The 23,243-nt window shown below is 39.3% G+C and overlaps 1 protein-coding gene across 20 annotated transcripts in view; it reads left to right on the top strand.

Annotated features, from left to right (window-relative positions):
• The window catches only part of MACF1 (microtubule actin crosslinking factor 1), a 313,971-nt gene that overhangs the window by 146,714 nt on the left and 144,014 nt on the right, over positions 1-23,243 (top strand). For all 20 annotated transcript variants that reach the window (XM_064493716.1, XM_064493728.1, XM_064493720.1 and 17 more), the window contains 16 exons: positions 9,138-9,304; positions 10,103-10,215; positions 10,320-10,426; positions 10,842-10,961; positions 11,108-11,203; positions 11,830-11,957; positions 12,045-12,138; positions 12,329-12,483; positions 13,143-13,419; positions 14,390-14,518; positions 15,216-15,293; positions 15,894-16,055; positions 17,459-17,563; positions 18,172-18,267; positions 20,273-20,398; positions 22,839-22,991. In XM_064493716.1, the coding sequence (XP_064349786.1) occupies positions 9,138-9,304; positions 10,103-10,215; positions 10,320-10,426; positions 10,842-10,961; positions 11,108-11,203; positions 11,830-11,957; positions 12,045-12,138; positions 12,329-12,483; positions 13,143-13,419; positions 14,390-14,518; positions 15,216-15,293; positions 15,894-16,055; positions 17,459-17,563; positions 18,172-18,267; positions 20,273-20,398; positions 22,839-22,991 (2,106 nt within the window). The remainder of the gene's footprint in view (positions 1-9,137; positions 9,305-10,102; positions 10,216-10,319; positions 10,427-10,841; positions 10,962-11,107; positions 11,204-11,829; positions 11,958-12,044; positions 12,139-12,328; positions 12,484-13,142; positions 13,420-14,389; positions 14,519-15,215; positions 15,294-15,893; positions 16,056-17,458; positions 17,564-18,171; positions 18,268-20,272; positions 20,399-22,838; positions 22,992-23,243) is intronic.

The following is a 23,243-nucleotide window of genomic DNA, read 5'->3' as shown; positions in this document are numbered from 1 at the left end:
TTAGCTATTGTAAATAAAGCTGCAGTGAACATAGGGGTGCATGTATCTTTTCAAATTAGTGTTTTCAATTTCTTTGAATAAATGCCCAGAAGTAGAATTGCTGGATCGTATGGTAGTTCTATTTTTAATTTTTTGAGGAACCTCCATATTGTTCTCTACAGTGGTTACACCAATTTACATTCTCACCAGTAATGCGCAAGGGTCCCCTTTTCATCACATTCTTGTCAATACATGTTATTTCTTGTCTTTTTTGATAATAGCCATTCTAACAGGTGTGAGGTAATATCTCATTGTGGTTTGGATTTGCATTCCCCTGGTGATTAGTGATGTTGAACATCTTTTGATGTACCTGTTGGCCTTCCTATATGTCTTCTTTGGAAAAATTTCTATTCAGATCTTCTGCCCATTTTTAAATTGGATTGTTTGTCTTTTTGCTATTGAGATGTATAAATTCTTTATGTATTTTATATTTTAACTTTTTGTCAGTTGTATGATTAGCAAATATTTTTCTCCCATTCAAAAAGGGTTTCCTTTTCCTTTTGTTGATAGTTTCCTTTGCTGTGTAGAAGCTTTTTAGTATAAAGTGGTCCCACTTGTTTATTTTTGATTTTGCTTTTGGTGTCAGATTAAATATATCATTGCCAAGATTTATGTCAGGGAGCTTGCCCCCGGATTATTTCTTCTAGTTTTATGGTTTTAGGTCTTATGGTCAAGACTGTAATCCAGTTTGGGTTAATTTTTGTGTCTGGTGTAAGGTAGTGGGTGAGTTTCATTCTTTTGCATGTGGCTGTCTAGTTTTCCCAACACCATTTCTTGAAGAGACTCTCCTTTCCCCCATTGGAGATTTTTGGCTCCTTTTTTTGTGAAGTAAATGACCCCATATGCATGGGTTTATTTCTGGGTTCTCTATTCTCTTCCATTTATCTATATGTCTATTTTTATGCCAAATACCATACTGTTTTAATTACTACAGCTTTGTAATGTTTGAAATTAGGGAGCATGATGCCTCCAGTTTTGTTCTATTCTCAAGATTGCTTTCGCTAATCAATTTTGTGTGTGTGTGGTTCCATACAAATTTTAGGATTATTTGTTCTATTTCTTTGAAAAATGCCATTGGAATTTGATAGGGATTGCATTGCATCTGTAGATTGCTTTAAGTAGCACAGACATTTTAACAGTATTGATTCTTCCAGTCCATGAGCACAGAATATCTTCCCATTTGTGTCTTAGAGTTTTTAATATACAGGTCTTTCACCTCCTTGGTTCAGTTTATTCCTAGGTATTTTATTCTTCTTGATGCAGTTGTAAATGGGATTGTTTTCTTTATTTCTCTGACAGTTTGTTATTAGTGTATAAAACTGCAACAGATTTTTTGCATATTGATTTTGTATCCTGCAATGTTACTGTCTATTCTAACAGTTTTTTATGTCTTTAGGAATCTTTATGGTTTTCTGTATATAATATCCTGTCATCTGCAAATAGTGGCAGTTTTATTTCCTCCTTTTCAATTTGGAAGCCTTTTACTTCTTTTTCTTGCTCAATTGCTCTAGCTAGGGCTTCCAATATTATGCTGAATAAAAGTGGTGAGAATGGTCATCCTTGTCTTGTCCTGATCGTAGAGGAAATGCTTTCAGCTTTTCATCATTGAGTATGATGTTGGCTATGGCTTTTATTATATTGAAATATGTTTCCTCTGTACCTGCTTTGTTGAGAGTTTTTATCATAAATGGTTGTTGAATTTTGTCAAGTGCTTCTTCTGCACCTATTTAGATGATATGATTTTTAATCATTTGTTAATGTGTGGTGAATCACATTGACTGATTTGAGGATGCTGAACCATCCTTGCATACCAGGAATAAATCGTAGTTGATCATGGTGTATGACCCTTTTAATGTATTGTTGATTTGGTTTGCTAATTTTTTTTTAGAATTTTTGCATCTGTGTTCATCAGGGATGTTGGCCTGTGATTTTCTTTTCTTGTAGTGTCTTTGTCTGGTTTTGTTTTCAAGATAATGCTGGCCTCATAAAATGAATTTGGAAAAGTTCCTTCCTCCTCTGTTTTTTTGGAAGAAATTGGGAAGTATTGGTATTAATTCTTCTTTGAATGTTTGGTAGAGCCTACCAGTGAAACTGTCTGGTCCTGGACTTTTGTTTGTTGGGGTGCTTTTTGATTACTGATTGAATTTCCTTACTAGTAGTCAGTCTGTTCAGATTTTCTGTTTCATCATGATTCAGTCTTGGTAGGTTGTATGTTTCCAAGAGTTTATCCATTTCTTCTAGGTAATCCAATTTGATGTATAATTTTTCATAGTAGTCTCTTATGATCCTTTGTATTTCTATGGTATCAGTTGTAACATCTCTTTCATTTCTGATTTTATTTATTTGTGTCCTCTGTTTTTCTTAGTGAGTCTAGCTGAAGGCTTGTCATTTTTGTTTATCTTTTCAAAGAACCAGCTCTTAGTTTTGTTGATCTTGTCTATTGCCTTTATAGTTTTTGTTTCATTTATTTCTGCTCTAGTCTTTGTTATTTCCTCCTTTCCACTAACTCTGGGCTTCATTTGTTTTTCTTTTTCTAGTTCCCTGAGGTGGAAAGTTAAGAAAAATAATGGTAGAATTATATATAGTACATATACCAAAAAAGAAATAATGTCCAGAATATATGAAGTGTAGCGTAGGTGAACTGGTTAAGAGTGTGGAGCCAGATTGGCTGCATTTGAATTCTAACTCTACTACTTACTAGCATGGTACCTTGGTGCAAGTTACTTAACTTCTCTGTGACACAATTTCCTCATTTATAAATTGAGGATAAGAATAGTATATACTTTATAGGGTTTTTGTAAGAATTATATGAGTTAACTAACACTTGTTGTGTTTTACGTGTATTATTAATGTTATTATTTAAATAATTCCTGCAAATAAACAAGAAAAAGGTGAAACACCCTAGTAGAAAAATAGAGGAAAGCTCAGGAGTAAGCAATTCACAAAAAAAGGAAACCCATATGTCTCATACTCAGGAGTCTTTCTCACTAGTAATCGAACATATAAAACTCAAAACAATAATAAGATACCACTTTATACCCAACAGACTGGCAGAAAATAACAAGTCTGAAAATACAGAGTGTAGGCGAGGATGTAGAGTGATGGAAAAACCTCTTCAGACCGTTGTGAATAGAAGTATAAATTGATGCTGTTATTTGGAAAGTAGTTTGACAATATTTAGGAGAATCAAAAAATGCCTGTAGTCTGTGACCTAGGATTTCCATTCCAATTTATATTCCTTAGAGAGACCTCCATGACTCTGAATTTGAATATTGAAAGAAGCACTCCAATCTTTACCTAACTCTTCTATTGGTAATAAACACACCTGCCGTAAGATTCCTTTAGCCAGACATTTGTAATGAACTGCTGCATTGTGCCCTCACCTACTTCTTGAATGGAAGTTTTCAAAGTCTGACACCTTCTCTGTAGTAGGATGAAGTCAACTGGAAACTTCAGGACTTTTGAATCAAGTATCTATTAGCTCATTACATCTAGTCCATTCCCTGAGACTTAATAGAGATGTACAAACTCCAAACTCCTCAGCCTGGTATTCCATCCGCTCCATAATGGGTCTAATCTTCTCTGCTATGTCAGTTTCCAATTTGAACTTTCATGTCTTAACAGATCAACTTCTTAACCATCTACTATTCCTGTTTTGGCTTCCAGTCTTTATATCCACCTTCTACCCAGAAGTCGTTTCTTGTTCCCTTTGTCTATTCTATAACATCCTTTCAAGGATGAGTTTAAATCATAAGTCTTTAAGAAATATTTTTGTCACTTTAGCCCATACTAATTTTTCATTCTGCTGAGATCCTCTATTGAATATTACTATTTACTACACTATTGTTGCTCTTTGGGGGCCTGAAATTACATGAAACTCTTTCATGTGGCTTTACCACGTAAAACTAAATAATATGGTAAGATTTTTTTCCCTTCAGAAGTTAGCCTTCAAAAAAGAGGGATTCTCTTTGTATTTGACTTTTTATAAAGTCTTTTTTGTTACTGGGCTCCCAGTGAAATTATAGTCAGTTCTTGAAAAAGGGTGAATGAATTTATGTCACCATCTTCTAGTCCAATTGATAACAACTTTTGTAGAGATCATCTAACAAAATTGGTTAAATAAAAAAGAGTGACCAAAAATCTAAGAAAGTTTTAGCTATTGTTCTTGAGAATATAACCTCCTAATTTGAAGTGTTGAATGTAGTAATTGTGCATAAGTCTTAATTACATTATAATTAATTACATTAATAAGTCTTAATTACATTAATAATAAACTCTGAACACATCACCTACATCATTTCTTTATTTAAAAAAAACCACACAGCCAAGCTGTCGCATTATGGACATCATACATAAATGCCAATAAAATGAATTTAAAAAAAAAAAAACTAATCCAGGGTTATGCAACTGGATTCTTGTGGCTGGGGATAAAATTTCTAGGGACAGCCGGGATTCCAAAAAGTACTGTTGTATCTCAGAAATCTTAAAAAGAAATATAGGTGATGTTTTGCAGAAAATTCACACAAAAGTAGCTTTATTATTTTTTAGGTAGCTTTATTAATGAAAAAGACACTAATGCCAAAGATGGATGTTGAAGAATTTGAATAACACGATTTTATGAAATGTAAAGATAAAAAGAAGTGTGAATACTAAATTAACGCATTAAATATACTGCCTAATTTTAAATATGTGTACACGTGTAAATAAATTTCTAACAGTTTGTATATTCAAGGGGCTGCAAAGCTTCCCTTCCTCAGTTCCTGCTTCTATCCGTGTGTTGTCATTTGGGAAGATTTGGGACTGCCTTATATTTGGAGCAGCCTTATTTTAGCCAGAAATGGCATGTCTCAACTAAGTTCTTTCAGGGCAAGCACGTTTGGTTTTTTGTTTCCCCTTTTTCACCTGGTTAATTTCTTCTTAGGTCTTAAAACTCAGCGTTTGTGCCGTGTCATCTCTGCGAAGTTCCTCAGCACCACCGGTTTGGGTTACTTGCTTCTCTCCATCACAGTGTTGCTCTCCCTGTATAGTGTATTGTCTCCCCTGCTAAACTGCTTGAACTTGAGGCCCATTGTTGTGCTTTTGTTTTGAGATACCCAGAACTTAAACCCAGCTCCTGGAGTGTAGTCGTTGCTCAAGAAATAACAGCAGAATGCATACATGGTGACTGACTTTTTTGTTCTTCCCTGTGGTGCGGGGCATAGTGTTAAGCACAGATGAGTTGTTCAGTAAATACTTATTGACGTTTTAGGAACATACTGAGTTTCTAGATATGTTTCAGAGGAGGAATTGATCAAGCCATGGGATGTGTGGGTTGAAAGAGATTTCAGGTAGATGAGCTTAATCTCTGAGATGGTAATGAGGCTGTCCTCCTCTCCAAATGGCTTCCTTTTAAACATCCAGATGGGAGAAAGCTCCCTGACACTGTGGCTGGAATTCTGCATTTGGGAGATTAAGGTAAAAGCTTCTGCATAGTGCAAAGGATGGCACTGTGCAGTCACATGTGAGTATTACGTGAAGAGATGGACAAAAGCCAAATTTAATTACCGAGATGATTGTGATGATAATCCCATTTTTCTCATCCAGTTCACAGTCTCGGAAGGGCCCTGATCCAAACAGGGTATTTTTCCTTCCCCTGAGGGATCCAGACATTTCCCTGTCTCATAATAGCTGTATGGAGAATCTGAAACACAGCTGTTCGTTGAACTGTTTGCAATGCAATATACACAGATTCTGTGATTGGCAGGTAGGAGATGCCATCAGAGATATTGACTGTGATATTGTAGGTACGCAATATAAATTGGCTTTTCTTTTTTGGGTAAAGAATCCAAATACTGATATTCCATTTTGCTTATTCAAATTGTCCCCTTTCATTTCAACAAATCTGTTTTCTGTTCCCAGCAATGTTTTGCCTTAATGTGTATGTGAAGCGCTACAGTGAAAGAAATGGGACATGTCAGTGTGGGCAACACTGAAAGAAACAGCTAGAAGTGCTGTTAAGGAGAACTGGGATAGAACTGGTCCTGCTGCGGAGCACTTTACACTGGACCCACAGGATGGTGCTTGAGCACCATGACCTATTGCTGTTGGGTCCTTGGCTTGTTTGACTACACACTATGTATTATTTGCTAAGTAAGTTTGTGTCAGAAAAAGTAATGTATTTCAGATTCTAGGTGGGTCTTACCCCCCCCAAATACATTTATTTGTTTATTTTTATTATTTTATTAACCAAATGATTATGAATTAAAACATATGAAGTGTCCACCATATGACCAGCACAGCACAAGGTGCAATGGGTGATAATACCGAAGGCCTGTGATCACTGAGTCTCAGAGCTGGAGGATATTTCTTCCACAGCATCTCACCTTTTGCTGGGATATACCCCGTGTTGAGGAGCTCCCCTTCACAGCACCCACTGTTTAATTTTAGATCATTCTGATTGTTGTTAAGATGTGCTACCAGTTCAGCTCCTCAGAAAACCTAGTCTTTGGAAGATAAGATCAAATATATTAAATAATGGCCATAATGTAAGGTAACAATTAAATGATACAGACTGTCAGTGTTGTGGGAGTTAGACAAGCAATAACTGAAGGAAGACCACCATTTATACACGAAGAGAGAAGGGAACTTTGTTGAGCCCTGTGTCTGGGCGAGGTGCTTGACTGTATGGTCTGGTTGATTATCAAAGCAGTCCTGAAAAAGGTAGGAGGTGTGATTCTCATTTTACAGATGTTGTAACTGAGGTCCAGCTTATAGTTGGTGAAGTTGAGGTTCAAACCTAGGTCTGTGTGAAATCAAAGGCAAGTACTTTCTCTTCTCTCAGACAGCTGTATCTCTAAAGTAGGTCCTGTGCTAGATTTTGGAGATTTCTTAAAATAACTTTTTTCTTAATATAAAAATGTGCATAATGTGGAAAATTTGGGAAATATAAAAATCACCTATAATGCTACCACTTAGAGATAACTATGATTACTAGTTCGGTGTATATATGCATCTGCCACATACATTATGCATATATATGACTATTACTTAACTATATTGTATACTTTATATAAAATCAATATTATTATTTTGTTTGTATTCTTTTTCTTTTTATAAAATATGGTGATCATTTTCCAGTCAGTAACATTTTCTGAAGCATAGCTTTTTAAGTGCTATGAAGAATTCTACCATGTATATGTGCTATAATTTGTAACCAATCAGTCCCTCATTGGGGTTTAAGCTCTTTTTAATTTTTTGCTGTAAAATGTTTATCATATTTTGATTAGCATTCTTTTTTTATTTTGGCTTTATTGAAGTATAACTGACAAGTACAACTGTAACTTATTTAAAATGTACATCATGGTGATTTGATACACAGGCATACCTGGTTTCATTGTACTTTACAGATACTGCATTTTTTACAAATTAAAGGTTAGTGGCAACTATATGTCGGGTGATATTGTCAGCATCATTTTTCCAACCGCATTTGCTCACCTCATGTCTCTGTCACATTTTGGTAATTCTCACAATATTTCAAACCCTCTACCAGGCAAAAAGATTACAACTCACTGAAGGCTCGAATGATAGAGTTTTTTAGCAATAAAGTATTTTTAATTAAGGTGTATTTAAGTTTTATTCTCTTAGCAAATTTCAGTTATACAATGTAGTGTTATTAAGTAGTCACCCATGTTTTATATTATTCAGCTTATAGCTGAAAGTTTGTACCCTTTCATTCCTCTCCCTATTTCCCCTACCCCTGGCCCCTGGCAACCACTATTCTACTCTGTTTCTGTGACTTTGACTTTTTATTTTTTTAGATTCAACATATGAGTGATACCATGTAATATTTGTCTTTTCTGTGTCTGGCTTATTTCACTTAGCAAAATGCCCTCAGATTTCATCCATGCTGTCACAAATGGCAGAGTTTCCTTTTTCATGGCTGGATAATATTCCATTATCCACAGCTTTATCCATCTATCTGTTGATGGACACTTAGGTTGTTTCCATATCTTGGCTATTGTGAATAATGCTGCAATGAACATGGGAGTGCAGATATCTCTTCAATATCCTGTTTTCATTTCTTTTGGGTGTATATCCAGGAGTGGGATTACTGGATTATTAGGTAGTTATGTTTTAAATTTTTTGAGATATCTCCATGCTGTATGTCATAGTGGCCATACCAGTACACATTACCACCAAGAGTGCACAGGATTCCCTCTGCTCTACATTTTTAACAACACTTACCTCTTGTCTTTCTGATGATAGCTATTCTAACAAGTGTGAGGTGATAACTCGTTATGGTTTTGATTTGCATTTCCCTAATGATAAGTGATGTTGAACGCCTTTTCATACACTTGATGGCCATTTGTATGTCTTCTTTAGAGAAATGTATATTCAGATCTTCTGCCCAGTTTTAAACCAGATTGTTTATTTCTTTGCTATTGAGTTGAATAAGTTCTTTATATATTTTGTCTATTAACTCTATTAGATACATGATTTGCAAATACTTTCTCCCATTCCATAGGTTGCCTTTTCATTTTGTTGATGGTTTCCTTTGCTGTGCAGAAGCCTTTTACTTTGATGTAGTCTTGTTTATTTTGCTTTTGTTGCCTTTGCTTTGGTGTTGCTAACCATTATTTCATAAAATTTTTTACACATTTCTCTGATGATTTCCTATCAAGTATGTATGTATGTATGTATATACACACACACACACACATATACATATATATGTGTGTGTGTATATATATATATATATATATACACATACACATACACATTTACTAAAAACTGCCCTCCAGGGAAGTTGTGCCCTTAAACACTCAGCAATGGCAATGTATGCAAATATCCAATTTTTATGTATTGTCTCCAGTATTGAGTAGTATTATTTAAAAAAAAAAAAAAGCCTCTCCTAATTTGATAGGTAAAAAATGATCTCTCATAATTTTCATTTGCATTCCTTTGACTACCAAATAGAATGACTATATGTTGAAGCTGTCATCTGATGTCCTGCCAGCCTTGGATCTCCCTCTTCTTCTGAGAGCCATAATATGTGAAGAGAAGATTAAAAGGCTTCATCTTATTTATACTAAATTACTCCATGTCCTACCTTTTGGCAGATCTCTGACATCTACATTAGTGGAGAATCAGGGGACATGTCAGCTAAGGAGAAGCTACTCCTGTGGACCCAGAAGGTGACAGCTGGTTACACAGGAATCAAATGCACAAACTTTTCCTCCTGCTGGAGTGATGGGAAGATGTTCAATGCACTTATTCACCGATACAGGTAAATACAGTAGAGTTTCAGTCGGCCTGGAGGGGCCTCCTCTCATGTCTTGTTTGTAATTCGTTATAACACCACATTTCCCCTCAGTCAAGAATCCAGCCTCTGATTCACTTTATTTATTTAAAAAAGGAGTATGTATCAAACTCCCCCTCTTCTAGGCACTGGGCTCATATTGCAGGGAAGAAAACAGCTAATGTTCTTGCTCTCATGGAACTTACCTTTCAGTGGGGAAATAGACAATAGGTAAAGAAATATATGCTGTCTTACAGTGGTGAGTGCAGTGGAGGGGAGGAGAAAGGTGGGTTGCTGCATTTTGGCCAGGGTGGTCAGAGCTGGCCTCTCTGATGGGGATGTCGGAGTGGAGCTACAAATGAGGAGTGAGCCATGCAGGCCTCTATGGTCAGGGTGTTTGACTTGAAGGAAATGGCAGGTGCAAGGGGCCTGAAACGGGGGCTTGCTTGGAGTGGTTAAGGAAGGCAGGACTTTGACTTTGACAAAAATGAAAATTATTGTGCTCTTAGTCGTCATAAACATGCCTCAATTTTCCTTCTGTAGTAGTTTATGATACCTTTCCCTTGAAATCCAACAAACCTACTATCATGTACGTTTAGAATTAGGGAGCACTGGGCTTTTGAAGTGTAATTAAAAATGGGTTTAGTACTCCTCTAAATTTCCTGCCTAATTTCTAACTTATCCAGTGTTTTTCAGCTCTGAATACTTTTAAGGGGGTTTCTTTGGGTGAACTCCCGTGTGATGTGTAGATGGGGGGTTTTCATGTGCCTTGGTGGACTTTTACAGACCTGACCTGGTAGATATGGAGAGAGTACAGATCCAGAGTAATCGAGAGAATCTGGAACAGGCTTTCGAAGTAGCAGAAAGGCTGGGGGTCACCCGGTTACTGGATGCGGAAGGTGAGAGTAGACCAAAGTTGACTGTGTCTGGCATATATTCATTATTCCTCCCTTGGGGGTTTCCTTTCTTCTAACTAAGAAATTTCTTATCCTTTGTCATCCAGATGTGGACGTGCCATCTCCAGATGAAAAGTCTGTAATCACATATGTGTCTTCAATTTATGATGCCTTCCCCAAAGTCCCTGAGGGTGGAGAAGGGATCAGCGCTACGGTAAAAGAACACTTTGCTAAAATACTTTCTGGCTTTGATTTGCTTGGGTGGAATGTATTGATTAGACTGTGTTTCTTAAGCACTCATTGTATACAGAGCGCTTTTTATACAGGGCAAACTGAATTCACATCGTCTTTATGCATGGTTATTGTCCTTGGTCCCTGGGAATGAGTCCAGAGATCACTAATTTTGTAACGTCCAGCATAGGCTATTCTAGGTGTCAGGAAATTGAATCCCTTCTTAAGAGTCCTTGAGGAGCTTTGAAACTGGGACTCTGAGTGTTAAACTGAGTGGCTGTATAGGCAGTTAGAGGAAAGGATTTTATGTGGTTTGGGATGGCCTGAGCTGCTTTCTCCTGCGCTTGTCTTGTGTGCTGCTAATCAGAAGGTGTGTGCTATCTACCTTTCGGCAATAGGAAGTAGACTCCAGGTGGCAAGAATACCAAAGCCGAGTGGACTCCCTCATCCCCTGGATCAAACAGCATATAATACTGATGTCAGATAAATCCTTTCCCCAGAACCCTGTTGAACTAAAGGTAAAGTCATGGACTTAAATTGTTGTTTATAAATTCACTCTAGGGAGTAAGTCTCAGGGCTTGTTGCTGCTCACCTGGGTGAGGTGGTATGAAAAATTGGGCCAGGTTGCTTGCGTTCATTCATTCACCAAATATTAATTTTGTAGGCACTTTATAACCAATATATACACTTCAAAGAAACAGAAATTCTGGCCAAGGAGAGAGAAAAAGGAAGAATTGAGGAATTATATAAATTATTAGAGGTAAGGATCCTTTGCTGAGACTTGGGGTTTGTTCTTTGTTACACAGATTCCCTGCATCGTCTTCCCAACCTGCATTAATAGCAGTGTTCTCAGGGTGACAGCTTGCGCATCCTTCTCAGGCTGCTCTTGAAAATTTATGGTAAAGGGGAAGTATCATCTATTTTTTAAAGGGCCTAATGAAAAATGACATACATTTATTCAGAAATCTTGTGTTGTGTGGATGTTTTGCTGTTTCTCGGAAGGAAGCTAATTCTTTCCCTAGGATAGAAAGAAAAGAAACTTTCATTCACATTCTGATTCCTAGAGAATTTGAAGCTTTAGAGATGGGCATTTAACCTTTCCAAAATGGGGGTTATTGAGAGGACAGGAGGATTTGTGGAAATATAGAAGGAATGGAAGAATTTCAAGCAGGTGGTCCCTGTATTTTAGAGGTGATTTTTTTGTTCTCACCTTAAGGTGAGGTACCGCTAAAATATTCAGTTGTTTTCTCTTATTAGACAATGAGGAACACTGCTGAATGGCTGGGTAAAGAAGCAAAAAGTGATGTACGAAGAATAAATTAAAACTGGGGCCTGAGGGCATGGCTGTGTTTTTGGACTAAAAGAGTATCTCTGGGGATTTTTCAGGTATGGATTGAATTTGGACGAATTAAACTGCCTCAAGGTTATCACCCTAACGATGTGGAAGAAGAGTGGGGAAAGCTCATCATTGAGATGCTGGAGCGAGAGAAATCTCTTCGACCAGCTGTAGAGAGGTGGGTTCAGAGCCTGAAGGGGATCTGACATTACTTACTAGGCTGCATTGAGCCCTGCACTTGACTGTGGTTTTGGTCTTATTTTAGGCTGGAATTGCTGCTACAGATTGCAAACAAAATCCAGAACGGTGCTTTGAACTGTGAAGAAAAACTGACACTAGCTAAGAATACACTGCAGGCTGTAAGTCTGACCGTTTTGTCTCACTTCTACGTCATGTTTCCCACTTTTCACCTTGTGCTCTGATGGTTGAAGTCAACAGTTGAGGAATCCAGCTTCATCTTGGAATTGCAGTGGACCCATGGTCTCCCTTGGACCTAGTGGGTGGGAGCAATGGGAGTTTTCCCACTCTTATTCTCCCTTTCTTTCTCAGGACGCTGCTCACCTGGAATCAGGGCAACCAGTACAGTGCGAGTCAGACGTCATCATGTACATTCAGGAGTGTGAAGGTCTTATCAGACAGCTGCAGGTGGATCTCCAGATCCTACGGGACGAGAATTATTACCAGCTGGAAGAGCTGGCTTTTAGGTGAGGATCATGGGCCTCAAATGGAAGGCTTGCTTACTGCTGATGCTCATGGATCAAGAGTCGGGCACTGAATCTTGTAACTTGGACATTAGAGGTCAATGTCTCTATGGGGAGACTACAGGTATTTTGGACAGGAAAATTCTTATAGTAGAGGACAGTTTCCCTTTATTGTAGGCCCTGCCCATCAAGTACCTGTAGGATTCCCTAATCATCATGGCACATTATAACAGCCCTTCAGGGTGACCTGCAGTGATGTGGAACCGCATCTACTTTAGAACTGCTGGTGATCCAATGCCACACTTCATAGAGGAGGAAACCAACACCCACAGAGGAGATGAGGATTTTTGTACAGAGCCAAGAATAAGAACCACATCTTTTGACCCCTAATCCATGGTTCATTCTGTTACACCATCCAGGAGTTTTATAAACTGGTGTTTTCTCCAGTTAACACTGTAATTTGGCATTTGCCTCAAAGATGACTTCGAACGATGGAATGTTAATAACACCACCTTGCATTCACATAACACTTTTTAATGAAAACATTTTTCCTGATATGATCTCATTTTTATTTTTACCTCATCCTTGTCAAAGGGATAAGAAAGATTTTATCTTAAAAAGCATATTACAAATTTAATCTATTCTTTCTTTTTGCATCTCAGGGTCATGCGTCTGCAGGATGAGCTGGTCACCTTGCGTCTAGAGTGCACAAACTTGTACCGGAAGGGCCATTTCACGTCACTTGAATTGGTTCCCCCCTCTACTTTAACCACTACTCATTTGAAGGCAGAACCCTTGACCAAAGGAACCCATTCTTCTTCTACCTCCTGGTTCCGAAAGCCCATGACTCGTGCTGAACTTGTGTCTATCTCCTCCTCTGAAGATGAAGGCAATCTCCGATTTGTGTATGAATTACTCTCTTGGGTAGAAGAAATGCAGGTTAGTGTACATTCCAAATGCTTATGCAGTGCAGTGAGGCTTACTGCATCCAGCAGCTTGTCAGTTCACTCTGTGTCCTTGTATAGATTCCCTTGATTATCGATGCTGCCTGGGACCCAAGCCCCCTTCTCTATTAAATTTTAAAAGGATAGTATCAGTTCAGATCCTCAAAATCCCCACTGAATAGCATAGGCTTTTCTAATTTGAATTCTTTTGGGAATGTTCCCTTCAGCTAACTGTGCTCTAAATGGGAGCTTGTGGAAGAAGTTGCAGAGTCTGTAAATCCGTTATCTTTTCCAAAATTTCCTCATTGGCAGAACATCTGCTTCTTCAATGTTGCTCTTGGTCTTAGCTCTTAAGTTTCAGCAAGACTACTGTGTTCCACAGTTCTAAAGGGCACAATTGACATGTATTCTAGGATAATGGTTCAAGTTCAGTATTGTCCTCTTATCCTTCTAACCCTTTTGTTTTGTATTAAATTCTTCTCATCTCCTGATGATTTATTCCCTATGTACCAATAAATAAAAAAATCCAAAGACAGGCCAGCTGCTTTACAATTATCTTTCATTGGCCAATAGTTGATGGCATGAATGAAGCTTAATATTTTCAGGTATTTATTTCTTATATCCATTCTGATTACAAAATGAAGAGACCCCATAGAGGGTAATGTCTAAACTATAAAGTTAAGCATTTCAGCCTTTGGGAGCACCTTTCTGGTTGGTAAATGCAGGAACGTATTCCCATATGCGGCAGCGAAAGGCTGCTTCTGCTGCTGTGGTTGGTGGGGTTTAGTCTCCGGGTCCTTGGGGGCAGTTTTTCCTGTAGGAGGCCAAGCTAGAGATGGTTTAGATGTCCTTCTTCCCAGTCCCCTACCCCCAGCCCCCTTGTCCAAACATTGATTCTGACAATTTTCTTTCTCTGCCAACTAAGCAATAAATTATTATATATGTTTTGTTTTTTTTTTTTTCAGATGAAACTGGAGCGGGCAGAGTGGGGCAATGACCTGCCTAGTGTGGAGCTGCAGCTGGAAACACAGCAGCACATCCACACCAGCGTGGAAGAACTGGGCTCAAGTGTCAAAGAGGCCAGGCTGTACGAGGTGTGTGGCATTCAGAATCCCCCGGGGGGGTGGGGGCGGGCTCGCAGCAGGGAGTGTACAGTGTAGCTGTCCCCAAAGAGGAGGGGGCTCTGGAAGGGAAGGCTACCCATGAGCAGCACTGCAAATCCCCTTTTCACAGGAAGTGTCTCTTGCTCTTTGAAATAATCTTGTGAGAAAGGTATTTTTTTAATTAACCTTTTTTTTTTTTTTTTTTTTTTTTTACTGAAAAGATTAATGATACTGAAACCTAAGGTCAAAATTAGTAAGTAGTGAAAGCAGCTCCAAAAGTTCATGCTCTTCCCACTTCATCATCCACCTGCAATAGAGAGCTGATGAGAGACGCTGTCACTCGGTCTCTCCTCTCCCTCACTCATTCTGTCTTTCCATTTTTAAAAGCAACCGAGTAGTCTGAGGAATCCTCAGGAGTAGGTTTTGCTTAGAAACCCCGCAGAATTACTGGAAGCCCAAGACCATGAGGTCTGTCGGGTGTGCTCACCCTGCTGAGCTGTTCCTCACTTAGTGCTGCTCTGGGCTGTAAAATCTCACCCGGAGACTTGCTGTCCAAGCTTCTGTTTTCTCAGAGTAACCAGTCTCTACCTAAGTGCAGACATAATATTTGCATAGTTGATATCATACCGTGGATATAGTTTATTTACTCTTTCTCTAATATATTTTTATTTCATTCCTTTCTTATCAGGGAAAAATGTCCCAAAATTTCCATACCAGTTATGTTGAGACTCTTGGAAAGCTGGAGACACAGTACTGTAAATTGAAGGTAAGTTTTGGCTAACTCTCTCCATTCATAGAGAATCTGGTTCCCTAATTCAGAAAGCTCTTGGTTCAGCCTTGTTTTGATTTTCTGTTTATTAGATTATACTGTTTGCTGTGTAGTTGTTCACACGTATTAGAATATTTTCTCAATTTTCTTGGTGGATCAGAAACCACTGCCCCTGAAAGTTTTAAGTCAGTAGAGCTTATCCTAGTTATCAGGCTTCACAAAAGCAGGGGCTCTATGTGTTCTGAGACATCAAAACTGAAAGTTTCAGATTGACAGGGAGGGCACTCCTCTTCTCTCTGTTGCTCTGTATTCCTGTCTTTCAAGATTGTCCAGAGTGGGGCAAGCCCAGGATCATTCTTAATCTGGGGAGCCCCACAAAGGCCTGGTGAGTTTTCACTTCCAGCTAGGGTTGATGGGGGCTCCCTGGGAGTCCTGCACCAAACCTGTACTAAATTTAAGTCTGCAGAGAAGCACCTAGAGATTAAACAGCAAGGCTAAATGCATTTCCTCAGCTATTCTTTCCTTTGATGTCAAATGTGCTGTCTTCTACAGATGAAAGGCTGGCAGTTCCAACCTTGTAATCCTTCCTTTGTCTAGGAAACTTCTAGCTTCCGGATGAGGCACCTTCAGAGCCTGCATAAATTTGTCTCCAGAGCTACAGCTGAGTTGATCTGGTTGAATGAGAAGGAGGAGGAAGAACTAGCATATGATTGGAGTGACAACAATCCCAATATCTCAGCCAAGAAAAATTACTTCTCTGTGAGTCTAGCACAACAGACCTGTCATATTTTGTAACAGCAGCAGAAGGAGCCCCAGGGGCTAGTCTGCTGAGAGCTTGGGTTTCTAGACTTGCATTTTGCTAGACAGAAATAGGGACCCTACTTAATGCATCTGTTCCTGTGAGAAGTGTATGTGGAGAGAGAGGAGATCCAGCCCTAGAATGAGTTTATTTAGAATGCACTCAGAAAGGCAGTGTCTTGGGTGAAGAGAGCAGCAGCCTGCAAATATAACTTTGTGGTCAAGGTTGTAGGCTTTGGAATGAAACAGACCTAACATCAAATTCTTACTTCTCTGCTTATTAGCTCTGTGGCCTTGGCAGGTCATTTAATCTCCCTCGACCCCTGTAAAGGGGGGTAACAGTACCACTTCAAAGGGTTGTGTAAAAGGCTAAGATTGAGTTAATCTGGCAAAGGGCTTAGTATAGTGCTTAATATTGATTAACTGACATATGTTCTTGGCTTCTCACAAATTCTGAATTCTATTTAATAATTTTTTGGCCTCAATCTCTTTGTAAAAGGAGAAGGAAAATGTAACATTGGACAATGCTTTTTATTCTTTTTAATGAAAGATATACACAAATTAGTAGGATTATTTTTTGCTATTTTCACTATTTCCACATTTCAGAGAATTTTTTAGGATATTGTAAACCTCGTGCAAATAGGAAGGTTTTTAATAACACTTCATTAGAGAATGGCATACGATTCTTTTGAAGTAAAGAAGAAAGAATAGATACTATAATATAATAAACTATTTGAGAACAGAAGTTAGGCTATGATAGGGACCTAAAGAAAGTGCTCAGAGGGAGGGTACAGCTCAGTGGTAGAGTGCATGCCTAGCATGCACAAGGTCCTGGGTTCAATCCCCAGTCGTTCCACTAAGTAAGTAAATAAATAAATCTAATTACCCACCTACCCCCACCCCAAAAGTGCTCAGAGAGCACCAAGAAGAAGGGATCAAATCTGATAGCAAAGATCAGTACCCAGCTTTACAGAAGAGCTGGCATCTAAATTGGGTCCTACAGTGTTCATAAAATGCAGGGCCAGAGGAGGGCACTGCAGGCTAAGGGTGCAGTCTGAGCAAAGCCAGCCAGTGATAAGGATCAGGCACAGTGTTCGGCGGGTGCTGACATGAATCGTCTGCTCCAGCCACACTCCCTCCTTTCTCTGCCTTGAGTCTCATCCTGTGTTCCCCCACTCACTCAGGTCTGGCTCGGGTCCTGTATCCTTTGTGAATCATTCTCCAGAAATTCCAGCATTTTTTGCTCTCCTCTGAAGTCCTCCCACACGTACTGTTTATACATCTCATTTTGGAACACAGCTTTTCCTTGATTGCTACTCCTCCCTTAAAAGCACCTAGTGAATAAAACTGAATTCAATTTTCAGGAGTTGACGATGGAACTGGAGGAGAAACAGGACGTGTTTCGGTCTCTACAAGATACAGCCGAGCTGCTGTCACTTGAGAACCACCCGGCCAAGCAGACTGTGGAGGTAGGTGACTTGAGAAGGTGTGAGGGTGGCGTGCCCGAGGCTGTTATTATAAAAATATTCAAATCAGAGACTTAGTTCTGCTGAAGCACCTGGAGGAAGTGTCGGGGATCATTAGTCTTGGGTCTTCTCCCTTTTCATCCCAGCCCCCAGAACACTACAAACGGTTTTGTCAAGTCTACGGAGAATATTACGAGAAACAGAAGAGATAGTGACCCCTAACTCGGTGGGGAAAGTGACTTGAACCATGTTTTTTCAAATAACTAGACAGACCCTCCTCTTACTGATGTGGTTGCTGTGCCTGGAGAAGAGAGGCAGTAGGGGAATCCAGAGGGATTTGCTTCGGCCTGGGTTTTGCTAACTAGATCATTTAGTTGCAACTGAGTGTAGAAGAGGCCTTTTCTATGTAGCCCCTTCTAACAAAACCATGTTGGATAAAAGACAAGCCTCTCTCTCATGGGAAGCTTTGAGCAGATGCCAGTCAAGTATTTCCGTATACCTTCTGTTGGCCTCTCCGTCACTAGCAGAGTTGTACTTGAAAGAGTACATTGCACACGTATAGCAGGTCTGTTAAACCCGTGCCCTTCTGCCCGTGTGCCTGCTTGTTGCAGGCGTACAGTGCCGCTGTCCAGTCCCAGCTGCAGTGGATGAAGCAGCTGTGCTTGTGTGTGGAGCAGCACGTGAAAGAGAATACTGCTTACTTTCAGGTATGTGGGCTAGTGTTTGTGTGCATATCTATGTGAGTGTGCGTGTGCATCAGAGAGAATGAGAATACCCTTTTTTATCCAGCCAAGTGATTGTGTGTGTGCAAGGATGCACATGGGAAGGGGGAGGTTAAAAACACATTTGTGTCAGTTAACCTTTACTGTATAAACCACTACCCCAAAACTTGGTTGCTTAAGAAAGCAATCATTTAGTTAGCTCGTTTTTCCATGGGTCAGCAGTTTGTGCTAGGCTCAGCCCAAGGCTTTTTCTCATCTTGCCTGGTTGGCAGGTGGCTGTAGGCAGTCGGCAGGCAGGCTGGGGGCCAGTCGGTCCCAAATGGTGTCACTCATATGTCTGACAGTTGGCTGGGGTGGTGGGGTACAAGTCCATAGCCTCCAGTAGGCTAGCCTAGGCTTCTTTGCAGAGTAGCTGTGTTCCACAAGCAGCAAGAGAGGGCAAGTCCCAGTGCACAGGCACTTTTTTTCTGCTGTCACGTATATTAATATGCCACGCTCAGCTTCACGAGGAGAAATAGACTCTACCTCCTGATGGGAGGGGCTGTAAAATAACAGGATTTTTTTTTTCCCTTCAGTCTATCACCACATCAGGAACATACTGCTTTAAAAAAAAAAAAGTACACCAACCTTAAAAAAAAAAAGAACATACTGCTTAATCAAAACTATAATGAGGTATCACCTCTCACTGGTCAGAATGGCCATCATTAAAAACTCTACAAATAACAAATGCTAGAGAGGGTGTAGGAAAAGGGGAACCCTCCTACACTATTGGTGGAAATGCAAATTGGTGCAGCCACTGTGGAAAACAGTATGGAGATTCCTTTAAAAAACTAAAAATAGAGTTACCATATGATTCATCAACCCCACTTCTGGACATATATCTGGGTAAAACTATAACTCAAAAAGATGCGTGCACCCCAGTGTTCATAGCAGCACTATTTACAATAGCCAAGACATGGAAGCAACCTAAATGTCCATTGACAGATGAATGGGTAAGGATGTGGTATGTACACACACACACACACACACACACACACACACGAATATTACTTAGCCATAAAAAAGAATGAAATAATGCCATTTGTAGCTACTTGGATGGGCCTAGAGATGACCATACTAAGTGAAGTCAGAGAAAGACAAATGCCATAGGATGTCATTTATATGTGGAATCTAAAATATAATAGAAATGAACTTATTTACAAAACAGAAACAGACTCACACATATAGAAGACAAATTTATGGTTACCAAAGGGAAAAGGGAGTGAGGGAAGGATAAATTAAGAGTTTGGGATCAGCAATTACAAACTATTATGTAGAAAATACATAAACAAGATCCCACAGTATAGCACCGGGAGCTATAATCAATATTCTGTAATAAACCATAATGGGAAAGAATATGAAAAAGAATGTGTATCTATCTATCTATCTATCTATCTATCTATCTATCTATCTATCTATCTATCTAATACAGAATCACTTTGCTGTACACTAGAAACTAACACAACATTGTAAGTCAACTACACTTCAATTTAAAACAAAAAAGAACATACTGCTTGTTTTCAGGTGAGGGTGGGAGGAGGAAATAAGCTATTATCTCTGGTTTTGCTCGAAATTAAATAAACTCTCTGATCATTTTGTGATCATATCAATGAACTGGAACATTTGATCACTCAACCTCTAGGCTTTTCATGATATAAACCTCACAGTTAAGTGCTGTGTCTGCCAGAAATCAAGAGGAAAGAGCAGTGATTTCTGAGGGGGTGAAGCAGACTGACTCTTCTGTTGGGCTGAGTAGTGGTAGTGGTCACTACTATTTCCCTGGCTTGGTGTTTTAAGCTCTCCACTCTATACTTCCAGGGCCTTTGTAATGAGGTGTCCCTAATCCAGGATCGTATAATCATCCCCTCACAGTAAGGTGGTTCTCTCTGCATTAACATCTTGGTGCTGTGATGTACTGAGCACGAGGCACCCCTCCCTCTTATCCCTGCAGTTCTTCAGTGATGCACGAGACCTGGAGTCATTCCTGAGGAACCTCCAAGACTCCATCAAACGAAAGTATTCCTGCGACCACAGCACCAGCTTATCCCGCCTGGAGGACCTGCTGCAGGACTCCATGGTGGGTGTTGCGTCAGTGGGATGATTGCTTCTGAGAAACAGAGTAAACCCTGTCAGCTGCTGCTGTTTATATCCTTGAACGCTCCAGGGTTGTGGGTCATTGTTATAAAGTTTGGCTCACAGTCAGTTAGAGTTTAATCAATTTTGTTCTTTTTCCTTTTTTCTTAAAGAAGTTGCTAATAAAGAGTTCTTTGGGTAAAGGCCTAGTTTTCTGCCCTTGAGCCACATAGCGCTCATCGTAATTTCTTTGCATTGTTCCTATTTTAATTCGATGTTTGGAGGCAAAGACGGGGTGTAGAGCATGAAAAATAGGGTTGACAAGATTAGCTGACACCAAATTATTTTTTACTCTCATGCAAAGAGAATTAAAACAAAACACCAATGAGCTAGACTTGAGCCAATTTTTTTCCTCCTTGGAAATTTTCTTTTGGTAAAAATGAGATATTCAAAAATTGAGTTTAATTAAGGACAACCTTAAAATCTTTAGATGTAATGCAGAATTTGTCTAGTCTATTTATGGGAGCAGTATTAACTTTTTAAAAGTAGTTTTGCATCCAGTATTTAATTCCAATAAAATATACATTTTTTTCTCCATTGAACAATTCCTTCAAGGGTACTGGTAGTAAAATCAGCAGCAGACTACTTACATTTATTGAGCGTGTATTACACAGAACTGGCAAGACAGGGCTCAAGCTACATCTCAAATTAAGATAGAAATGTGTGTATAATAGGGAAATTACTTTTCTTGTATGAGAAGCCAGGGGAGTCTCACATTTCAGTAGAAAATTATAAATAAGAGAACCAGAATAATCCAAAACAGCATCATTTTTTCCATGAGTGAGACTTAGGCATTTAAACACTTCCAGGTATTGTAAAGCTATGAATGGATGCAGTGTTTCACGTGGGCAGGTAATCTGTTGATTTAATTAATTTGGAATGAAAGGTAAAGACCTGACTTTCTGATGTTGTCTCTAAAATGAATCTCTTGGAGGTGCTTCACGTATGAAGGAGGAATATAATAATCCTTGGCTATTATCTCCTCCCTCCCACAGAGTACCTTCCTGTCATAGGGTAACTCCTCTGCAATTGTTGTCATATCTTCTCTTCTCGAGGGCCGCTGCTCTGTTCCCTCCTCTCCAGGTCAGGGGCGTCGGGTTGGCGGCGTCATCGGGGCATGAAGTCACCTGGGTCTGCTCCTCAGCTTGTCCGTCAGGTTCGGGAGCATCTGTCATGGCTTCTGGTTCTTTTCAGAACTTTTACCACGCTGAGCACTTGGTCTCTGGAGCTTGAGATGTTTGTCTGTGGGTTAGACAGAAATTGACATCTTTATTGCAAGGAAACTGCGATGGGTAGACCAACTCTCAAGACTGGAACAGTGTGGCTGTCTCCCTGACATATTCCATTTCTCTTTCTTAACTAATAAGTTAAAGTTGTATTTCTTCCAATCATGCTCCCGGGGACAGGCACAGGTAGTTTATTTAAGCATTTCTTTTTCTTTACTTGCATATTCTTAATTCTTTAATGGCATTTCTTAACATTATTAACTCTTTACTCATCACATCTACTTCCATCCTAAGAAAGCCCTCTTCTGGGGACTTTTTGTACCTCAAAATGGCCTTGAAACATCCTGGTTAATGGATAAAGGTTATCTTTTACTCTCTAATGGAATTGGTAGTAGATTGCTACCAATTTCGTTGACAAGAAGTTCATTAGTTTTTAAGATAATTGGATTTGCAGAGACTTGAGTTTCAATTTTGCATGATACATCTTTCAAACCAGTCAAATTTATGTAAATACAGCACAGCAGGACTCTAAATGGTAAACCCTAAATCATTTGTCATGATGCCTTCACCAATAGCATTGGTTTCTAGACTGTTGGTTGAAGAGCTAAGATCTTTCTCTTATTTAAGAAGGTAAAATATTTGTAGTAGGGCTTGAGAAATATCATTATTTAAAAAAAAAAAAAAAGAGCAAAACTCTAGCTTCTCCTAAGCAGAGAGGCAAGAACTGGCTTCTGCCATGAGAAATTGAATAATAATAACAAACACCACAACCTAGTTATTATTATTATTATTATTTTTAACTTCCATGTTCTCAGACCTTATTTGGAGAAATCCTTTGTTAGCTGTATAGCTGTATTTGGCAGCTAGAAATTCTTTTTGGTTTTATTTGTTTATTTATTTTTGCATGTGGCTTCATGGCTTGTGAAAAGGACACAGGGAGAAAGCTGCAAAATTTGAGCACAAAAGTACTTGGCAGCAGGCAGAAGCATCCTCTCCTGTTTTCTTTATCCTTGTGTTTCTAAGATGGCTCCACAAAGGATCCCTACTTAACTGAGAAGTGACATTCTCAGAGGGAGTGGAGCACTCAGTTTTCTTTGTTGACTTAGTCTTCCCAAGGAGCAACATTAATGTCTTTTTGGTTTTCTTCTCATTTTGTAGGATGAAAAGGAGCAGCTTATACAGTCCAAGAGTTCTGTTGCCAGTCTGGTTGGGAGATCAAAATCCATTGTTCAGCTAAAGCCACGCAGTCCCGACCACACGCTAAGGAGCACCATTTCTGTGAAGGCCATCTGTGACTACCGGCAGATCGAGGTGAGGAGGTAGAAAGGGTACCTTCCGTTCCAGAGGGAAGCAAGGGCCAAGGGAAGCCTTCAGTTAGGGTTATGATAATAAGAAAGTCAAATGATAAAGTTATTTTATTAGAACTTACACATGCTCAGATCTCTTCTATCACTTTAAAAAAAAAAAAAAGCCTCAACTTTACAATCCTGACCTGCTCCCTGCGTCAGTAATTGGCATCATTATCAACCCAGTTGCCTACGTGTGGACAGAAATAGTGCTTTG

This window comes from Camelus dromedarius, chromosome 14 (genome assembly GCF_036321535.1).
Source record: "Camelus dromedarius isolate mCamDro1 chromosome 14, mCamDro1.pat, whole genome shotgun sequence".
In the NCBI taxonomy this organism is placed as follows: domain Eukaryota; kingdom Metazoa; phylum Chordata; class Mammalia; order Artiodactyla; family Camelidae; genus Camelus; species Camelus dromedarius.
Note: the sequence above shows the minus strand (reverse complement) of the source record. Positions and strands in the feature narration are given on the sequence as shown.